This window comes from Neltuma alba, unplaced genomic scaffold (assembly GCF_004799145.2).
Source record: "Neltuma alba isolate B1F8T4 unplaced genomic scaffold, ASM479914v2 tig00011023_pilon, whole genome shotgun sequence".
Classification (NCBI taxonomy): Eukaryota; Viridiplantae; Streptophyta; class Magnoliopsida; order Fabales; family Fabaceae; genus Neltuma; species Neltuma alba.
Window position 1 is genome coordinate 162,203 of NW_021635776.1, and position 9,746 is coordinate 171,948.

General features: G+C 35.4%; 1 protein-coding gene across 6 annotated transcripts; it reads right to left on the reverse strand.

The window, feature by feature from the left end:
* Positions 1-4,537: 4,537 nt before the first annotated feature.
* Positions 4,538-9,485, reverse strand: LOC114760821 (rac-like GTP-binding protein RHO1). Of its 6 annotated transcripts, none has more exons than XM_028950109.1 (8): positions 9,394-9,485; positions 8,958-9,129; positions 7,159-7,246; positions 6,964-7,073; positions 6,710-6,773; positions 5,251-5,315; positions 4,902-4,967; positions 4,538-4,806 (listed from the first exon to the last, which is right to left on the reverse strand). In XM_028950109.1, the coding sequence occupies exons 2-8, from the start codon at positions 9,054-9,056 to the stop codon at positions 4,705-4,707; spliced, it is 594 nt and encodes a 197-aa protein (XP_028805942.1). In that variant the 5' UTR covers positions 9,057-9,129; positions 9,394-9,485; the 3' UTR covers positions 4,538-4,704. The 6 variants fall into 6 exon arrangements, with proteins under 6 accessions (XP_028805942.1, XP_028805940.1, XP_028805945.1 ...); XM_028950107.1 differs by having other exon boundaries at positions 9,340-9,454; XM_028950112.1 differs by having other exon boundaries at positions 8,958-9,132; positions 9,340-9,454.
* Positions 9,486-9,746: the final 261 nt, after the last annotated feature.

A 9,746-nucleotide genomic window follows, 5' to 3' on the forward strand; every position in this document is an offset into this window, starting at 1 on the left:
CTTAATTATTTTCAGATGAATTGTTGTTATTTTAATTGATTTACATGTTACTTCATATGTTATATATCATGAAAAAAAATGTGTTGTTAATCTCAAATTTAAACTTATTATTTTCAAATAAATGATTGTTACGAATTAAAGTCAAAGTGAAAAAATTAACTAGTATGCTTTTTGCATTACTATGTTAAAAATCTATTAGTAATGATGGTCATAAACTCATAATTCCTTTTTTATTGGACAAATGACCATTTGGTGGGGGGATTTGATCCCACCCCACTACTTTCCTCACAAACTTCCCCCCTTTGGCCAAAAAAAGAAAAAGGAAAAATCTTGCCAGCACCCACAACGCCATTGATGGCTGGTACCAATCGTGGTTTCTAGCAAGAGGACGAAATCTTTTTTTCTAAAAAAAAAGTAGCATTTTTGTCATTGTTTTTGAATTTCAAAATACCAATATGAGTTTGCTTTCTTATGTCATTTTTAAATGCTTGGTGCCTAAATTGAAAAATACTAATTTCATGGTTCTTTTTTTGAAATTTTCTCAAAAAAATTACGTATAAATTATTAAATTTTAAATCAGATTATTTTCTGCATTTCAATAGTTTTGACTACACTTCACTTATAAATAACAACACATTTTTATCAAAAATCTTGATTTAAAATTTAGTAATTTCCATGTTCTTTTTTATAGAATTATCCCCTTTTTTTGGCGAGGTGTGAATTGAATTATTGCATCTATCTATTATATATTGAATAGAGTTAATATTATTTTTAGTTTCTAAAATTTGACCTCATTTTGATTTTAGTTCATGAAATTTGATGTAATTTTAATTTTCATACCTAAAATTTGATCTTTTTCAAAAATTAAAATTACTGGTTTCAAATTTTAGAGGCCAAAATGAGGTTAAATTTGAGTAACTAAAAATATAATATTAACCCTATTGGATATCTATTATGCATTCCATGTAAAAATAATTTTTACATACATATATTTTTTTGTTTTAAAAAAATTTAGTTGAGTTGGATTCGCTGACTCACTAGATCCAAGGCATTGCATGCATATATTTAATAGACAAGACAACAATAAAACTAAAATAATTATTTATTTATTTAAACAAATTTTACTCCCAATCTCTTGATTCATGAAAGAAACATAATATACCTATATTAAAATCTGAAAAATTAATAAATAACCATGAGTTTCAAATCCCTAAAATGTAATAACATCTACTGGCAATCATAAGGATCAAAGTGGGTAGGTGTGCGTATGAAGCTGTGTGGGTGCCCTCCCTTGTGTAGGGAGGGATTTAAATTGTTCTAGTGGAAAAAAAAATTTTATCGTAGGCTTTATTGTTATGTGTACTTTTTAGATAAAAAAAAATTGAATCATTTTAATAATTTTGGAAAGTTCATCTCCTGCTTCAACATATTATTTTCTGAAAGAGTGTTTTTCAACATTAACTGCATTTCTGGTTTCTGGTCAAAAAAAAAAAACTGCATTTCTGGTTTAAAAACACATACAACCGCATTAAATTCATGTCAACAGGGCCAGCCAAGTCACGGATCTTCTTTTCGAACAACGTCAATCATAATCGTAGAAGGGAAATAAACCAATTGTTGGGCTTTACTCAAACAGCGGACCTGGGGAAATATCTAGGGGCTCCGTTGCATGACCAAAAGGTCACTAAAGAGACTTATAAATATGTGCTTGAAAAAATGGATAGGCGCTTGACGGGGTGGAAGGCTAATACTTTATCTATGGCAGCCAGGCATACCCTCGTATCTTCAGTTGTAGCTGCTATCCCACAGTACACTATGCAAACAGTGCCCCTTCCACTGCATACGGCTAAGGAGATTGATAAACGATGTAGGAGCTTCATTTGGGGCAGTACTAATAACTCGAAGAAGATCCATCTTGTAGCTTGGGATGAAATTTGCAGATGCAAAGAAGAGGGTGGATTAGGTCTACGTAGTGCACGCAAACAGAATAAGGCATACATGATGAAGTTAGGTTGGGGCCTCCTGAAGAGAAGGGATGCCTTGTGGGTTAAATTCTTGAGAGAAAAATGTAAATGTGGTGGATATTTAATCCCTGAAGTATGTAAGAAGAGAATTGCTTCACCAACTTGGCGGGGAATTCAACAATCTTGGGAGTTAACAATGAATGGGTTAGAGTGGAAACTTGGTGACGGAGCTAAAGTTCGCTTCTGGAGGGACCACTGGTTACCTTACCATGACAAACTGTTAAACCATGCTGCCCATCGCATTCCGGAGAACCTACTGGATGACTATGTATCAGACTATGCCACGGCTTCAGGGGAGTGGAATTGGAACAAGTTTACTGGCTACCTCCCGAGTACAGTTATATCTAGTATTGCGAGATCATTTCCTACGGTGCCCAAGGAGAACACTGATGCATTGAGATGGAGGGGGACGTCAAATGGTGAGTTCTCGATTAGATCTACATGCCATATGCTGTGTAACCAGTCTCCGACACCTATTTGTTTCAGTTGGCAAAAATTGTGGAAACTCCCTGTATCACAACGATGCAAAACCTTCCTGTGGATATGTGCCAGAGGCCATTTACTAACCAACAGGCTACGCACTGCTAGAGGTCTACAATAAGATGATAAATGCCTGTTCTGTACTAGTAAAAGGGAAGACATCCTTCATGCCCTGAGGGATTGTGAGAGAGCGGTGGCTTGTTGGAAGATGCTTGTTCCCTGGGATCTTCATGATAAATTTTTGTCCTTCTCGGAGGTTAGAGCCTGGCTAGAGTGGAACATCAATCAAACAACCAGTGTCATGGGTGCCAAGTGGTGTATCTGGTTCGGTGTCATGAGTCGAAGGCTGTGGTTGAATAGAAACGAGGGCGTCTTCGATGGTAAATCACTGGCTCCTCGTCAACTCCTAGCTCAAGTTCAAGCTGCCGTGTCTTAGTCGGACTTCAAGCTATGGGAGTCTCAGCAACAGATGCACCGTACTGTGAGGTGGCAACATCCCTCGGTGGGGGTCATTAAATTTAATGTCGACGGATCCTTCAACCCCTCGAAGAATCTGTCTGCGTGTGGAGGCCTAGCTCGTGACCACAATGGCAATGTTCTTTCTGGTTTTTTTATTCCATATTGGCAGAGGGAGTAGCTTCCACGCTGAGGCCTGGGCAGTTTTTACGGGTCTGCGTCAAGCCTGGGAGATGAAGTGGGAAAAAGTGGTGGTGGAGACAGATTGCATGGAACTCGTGGAACTCATCAGAGATGGTTGGATGGAGGACCATCCAGAAAGAGAGCTTCTCGAAAGTATTCACGAATGGATGGAGAAACAATGGGATGCGAGTGTTGAGTGGCGTAGTAGAGAGATCAATCAGGCCGCTGACTGCCTGGCTAAGAGAGCGATGGAGGTTGACCAAGGCTTCGTCAGCTTCACATCCCCCCCGAATTTATTTTAAGTTTTTTACACTCTGATGGAAGCGCATGCTGCTAAGTACCATTCTTTCATCAAAAAGCATTGCTAGCTAGTTAACATCTCATGCTAGCACGAAGTGTAGAGGCTAACAATTTAAGCAAGCAGCTAAACCTCCTATTTAGGACTGGAGGTAGTAGGGAAAAATATCTGTGAAAACAAACTCATTAACGCATTAAGTAACATAATTAAAACGTTAAGCATTTTCTAGAGAAGTTGGGAGTGAACTTGACATGTTAAATTGAGTAGTCCTCTCGGACACTTGTTTAGGGGGGAAAAAAAAAAGGAATCCTAATGTAAATATCATGAAATAAAATTTGATCCTATCCATGGGGATTCTGTAAATATTCTGCTACAAAAAGAGAAATTTCTAAACAATTGGGATTTTAACTCATTATGTACAATGTAAAGTTCGTAGAAAATATATGTGCTGGTACAAAAAATAGAAGTATATTCAAAAAGCTCATAACGCACCACGGATAATGTGTTAACGTGTAAGCTCCCATTAGCACCGTTCCACACGCACGTTTTATTCTTAAAAATACAATTCCAACTTCTTTGTTTAAAAGCATTCAAAATCAATTTTTCATGTAACAAGATCGATCTCCAAAACTCTTACAAAAGATACGAAGGTTAAAGATTAAGATAATACCAAATTGACCGAACTCCCATTGGAAGTGTTCCACAGACGCACGCACACAAAATACACATACCGGATATGGGCATGTATGCATGTTTGCATAAAACTTAATTATTTTATAAATATGTTTTCAGTTACTTTGACATTAAACTAGGTTACTAACTACTCCCAAAGGTCCCCTTGTTAATTTGCAAACACCATCACAGACGCTGTTCCCAAGAGCATCAAGTTCAGCACCGAAAGCAGTTAAAAATCTGTCCTCGGTAATGGTAAACTTTAATTAAAGATTAGTCAAATGGCACGTTAACCCTTTAATCAATCATATACTAAGCCATAAATCGAATATAAGCAAATAAGGTTGTTAATCTAACGAGGATACATATATCAAAACGAAAGGCTAAGGAAAAGGTGGGGAACCATGAAATGCAAATTTGACAATTAAGAGTTCAAAATAATTATAAGAAAGTAGACGTCAGACCAATGAACACCCACATGGACTCAACTCCTCCAAGAGAGAAAACGAATGAAGAATATGAAGAAGGCAGGAGAGGGTAATATAGAGAAAAATAGAAACAGAGGGCTCTCAAATGTTTACAGCTAACGAATCACAATATTGAACATCCCTTTTGTCCTTTACTCTTCTTTTTCTTCGCCTTCGGCGGTTGAAGGACAACTTTTATGGCTTCATCAAAGACTGCCTTCACGTTCTGCCATCAAGGTCAGAAGTCCTTTTAAAACTAGATATTATTGGAACTAACATATTGAAAAAAAATTTAAAACTTGATTTCAACCACGTATGTACCTGCTGTGTTTTCGAACTGCACTCAATGTAGGCAGGTGCATTAATCAGCTTCCGAAGCTCTTCGCCCTTCAAGGAGGATACAAAATTACAAATGTCAGATCGGACTGAAATTAGGATACTGTATTTTCCAGTTACATCTGGTGCCCTAATCTTGTTCTGGTTTGGGATACTAAATGCACTATAATACCCCAAAAAAAATAACATTACGGTGCTGGATGCCAATAGAAAATTAACGTCAAAGTGTTAGATACTACTTTAACTTTGAAATTACCTAAAAGCACTGCAATAAATATAATTTAGGGGAAAGGAAAGAGTGCTGCAATAGTAGAAGCATGAGAGCTACATTCACCTGAGCTGTGGTGATGGGTACAGCACCAGGATGGTCTATGAAGAATTGTTTATCATCCCGAAGGTCTGCCTCATCACAGATCAAAGAGCAAAAAGACTCAGTTGAGAAAATCATCACTATAATATGCTCAGACTACTAAGGAATTTCATTAAAATAGACAGTACTAATTTCAGATAATTTCTCTTTTGAGGTAAGCTCAAGAAATGCCATTTACCTATTTATTTCAGGGCTTCATGCAAGAAACCCTAAGAAAGCAACAAAGCTAAGTACTCCTGTACCCTATGTTTCTGAAACGCTAAGAAAAAGAAGCTCAATAGTCCTAAACCCCAACTGAAAGGATGGTGCTGAAACTTCAGCAAGTATGATAATATCAAAGGAACCTCGTAACATATCGTCCAATTTGTACCTCTAGTCCAAACTATAAAAATTCTTAGAAAATACGAGGGTTAGAAAGCAATTATTCAATCATCAGTATCTATCAAGAGAGATGCAGATGTAAAAGCTTCTGAGAAGTTTGAATAACCCAAACAGAGCAGTTCTGTAGAGCCATCATTACAAATTACAAATTAACAATGGCAATATCCATCTATATCACTTGGCACAGGAGCGACTCAACCGGGCAACCTCACCAAAAATCTTGGGGTTGGCAACAAACCACCAAGATTCATCCATTTTCTACTTAATTCATACTAACATTCTCCATCAGATGTCTCAAATACACCCACCATGTGTTATCACATTCACATCCATTGCCACTTCTATTGCCACCGCAAGTGAATATTGCAAAGTGGTCAGCAATCAATAGCCAGCTCTCCCTCAACTCCAAAAATTTCAATTGGAACCATCCTTAACTTTTACAAGAGAGCACACATTTAGGTTAAAGCAAGATTTCAGTGTGGACAAATGAGCTATGAATTAATGTAAGAAGCTAGAATGTATCCTGCGAAAGCATCCTTTGATAACGTGCTATTGGCATACTAATTCAAAGGCGATTTCGACTCTGCCAGTACCTCTCTCCTGTTATCAGTTATCCTCAAAGAAAACTGCAAGTGCAATTTGACAAATCGTGTTCCCTCAACAAATCAAAACATCATATGAACTAACTGGCAGATTATTTGGACATAATAATAATAATAATAATAATAATAATAATAATAATCCACATCTAGAGACAGGGAAATAAGTGGCAACAAGAACCCTTGCCCTTTTCGGCAAACAAAAAGAACCTGTTCAGCAACTCATTAGTCAGATAAAATGAACATTATAAAAAGGTTATAAACCAAAAATATCATTGATGCCATAAATGTCTGTGTTAATAAAACTTTCCATAACTTGTAAGTTATATAGTCTCATCATAACAAGAAGCTAAACACATAATTGACTAATATACTCAAGTAAATCCACTAATAAATATATGGTATTAGGAAATGAAAAATCAATTCAGGCCCAAGTAACTTACCAATTTTTGTGCCAACCAGAACGACTGGGACACCAGGTGCATAGTGCTTCAACTCTGGGATCCACTGGAAATGAAACCAACACATTAACCATGTATCAGAATTCTTTCAGTAATTATAACTTATTAGTGGGGATCAAAATCAGTATACTATTTCTTATCAGTCATTTATAAACCTTATATTCAAAGGAGATAAAATGCATCCAAAGCATAAGTAGTTTACAAGAAGCATAAACTTTGGCATATAATGAAAGTACCTTTTTGGAAACATTTTCGTAACTGGCCTTGCTTATCAGAGAGAATGCCAATATGAAAACATCGGCACCACGGTAACTCAAAGGTCTTAATCTGTTATAATCCTCTTGTCCTGTTCCACAAAATAACACAGTAAATCCAGAAGAACTGTTCCCTTCATAGTGTGTACAAAAATAAAGGTAATTACTAAACATTACCAGCAGTATCCCACAAACCCAAATTGACAGTGCTTCCATTAACAACCACATTTGCACTGAAATTGTCGAAAACAGTAGGCACATAATCCTGATACCAATACAAGGCATGGGAGAAAATAAAATAAGAATTTTTTGTCTTTTCCAATGAGCTTTCAAATATAAAATCAATTGCAGTTCTTACAGACATTTCACCGGATAAGATAACAATTAAGTGCAGTTGCAACATGTAAAGAAAGAAAATGCAAAATATTCATTCAAAAAACCCCACCGTTAGTCCATTTACTTCTCTAAATAACACTCCATCTATGATTGCCTGTTCATATTTGCCCAAAATAGAAAAGATTATAGTTTGTCAAAACAAAGCCTCATGGGCCAACCATATAGCAAACGGTGATCAATTCATTGTTAACTTCCAAAGCCCAAACATAATCCTTTTTATCCATTGAAGGAGTTGAGAAGCATCATATGTTTTTCTGAAATCCCCCTAAATTTTATTCTAACCACAAGATCAAAATGATGGACGAATCCACGTTACCACAAAGAAGAGAGAAGATGACAAATTTTCACTTCAATATGTTTTACCAAACGATTTCTCTAAAACAAATGGAGAGAATCAACAAACCGATTAATTCTAGTTCTCAATCCCAGGCTTCGTTGAATAAATGGGGGGAAAACAAAAGAAACAAAATCTTGAAGATGTTTCAGACCTCTAACTCTGCTATCATATATTCACTTTAATGGTGGAACCACAACACAGTGTTAGGGGTTGCAACTTAATTATTAGCTAGAAGTTAGACAAAATTATCAATTCAAAGATATGTATTAAAATAAATATAATAGGAAATATATATATTATTCTTGTTTTTTCATTCCTACTCACAGGGTGGTTAATAACAATAATATGGCTCTAAGTAGGCATTAGAGATAAAGATTTTGTTCATAATATTTTGATAACAAGCAATATGTTGTTAACAAGCAATATGTTCTTATTCTTATTTTCTAGTCAAAATTAGAAAATTTGTAATTATTTAATTTACAAATATTTTAGAGAATAACAAGCAATATGTCGTTAACAAAATCTATATCTTAATAATTATAATAAATTAATAATACCGCAAAAAATATAAATAAAAGCAAAACTTTATATCCACAAAAAGCAATAAAATGACCACTTATTCAAAAAACAAATGGAGAGATACATCTTTACTGATCAAGCAAGCATCACGCACAATAATTAAACGATGGGATCTGGAATTCAAATCAAATATCACCAAAAGGAAAAACAAATCATCACGTAGACAATATTAATTTATTAATATGAAAGAAACTATCTTAACCAAAACATATTTATAAAAAAAAAATAAAAAACAACTTTGTTTTGAGAAAGAAGAGAAGTAATATAGATGGACAAAAAGACAAATCTTCGATTTTCAGTTTACTCTCCCATTGGCACCTGCTATTCTGTGTCTTAATTTCATTGGCACAGAAGTGTGGCGTTTTCCTTAATCAAAAGTCTTTTTTTGTTTTTTTTTGTTTTTACCAGCATCCTTATTCCTTAATCAAAAGTCTAAGGGGTTCAAAACTCCAGGGTGCGCTATGCAATACAACAAAGATTAATGGATCTATATGGAAATTTTCCCAAAAGTACATCTGCCCCGATGAAGACCAAAAAAGCAGTAAGAACACCAAATTTTATATTATTAACAAAGCCGGCGATAACTGTAGTGCCCTAAAAGCCAAATTCCACTTCAAAGAGAAACAGACATATGGAAGGGAACAAAAAGGTAAAAAGAACTCACGGTGGGGAAGGTGTTGCTAGTATAGGAAATTAGCAAACACGTTTTGCCCACAGCTCCATCCCCAACAGTAACGCACTTTATGAACCTAGAAGCGCTCATTTTTAATAACTCAAAGCCTCAGATCTTCACCTGAGGACCCAATCGCACACCGCCCCAACTTCTTCTGTCGCTTCTGCTTCAATTACACATCTGTGGGAAGTACAATGAAACCCCAGAGAAAAGGAACAAAACTTCCATGTATCAAAAGAGGAAAAATAAGCCAAATCTTCCCTAAAGAATTCGAACCCTAATTGAGAGATGCATGAAGAGAAGACGAAAGGGTGTGTGGAAGAGTCAGCGACAAAAAAGAAATAACATTTCGAAGAAATCAGAAAATGCCAACCCTTTTGGAGAAGATGGAATCATGCATTTCAGGGGATCAGAGAGTAGCACGAACCCTTTTGTCCGGGAAATGTTGCCGTTGAAGCGTTCATTGAGCTCACCAATTTTCGCCAGAATTTCCGTCAATTTGTGTTCTAATAATTTATGTTTTTTTCCCCACAATTTATGTAATTTGTGTAAATGATTTCAGTTTTTATTTTTTAAAAAAAATGCTGCAGCAACAGTAATAATAATAATAAGAAGTCAAAAATCCCATCTAAACAGAAAATGTTATTAAAAATATGTAGAGTATAAATAAAGAGTAGAAGAAGAGTAATTATAAACATAAGTAAAGAGCATTAATTAAAAAAATATTAAAAGATAAATGCCTAGATATAATAAATAATGTTAATCCATATCAATAAAAAG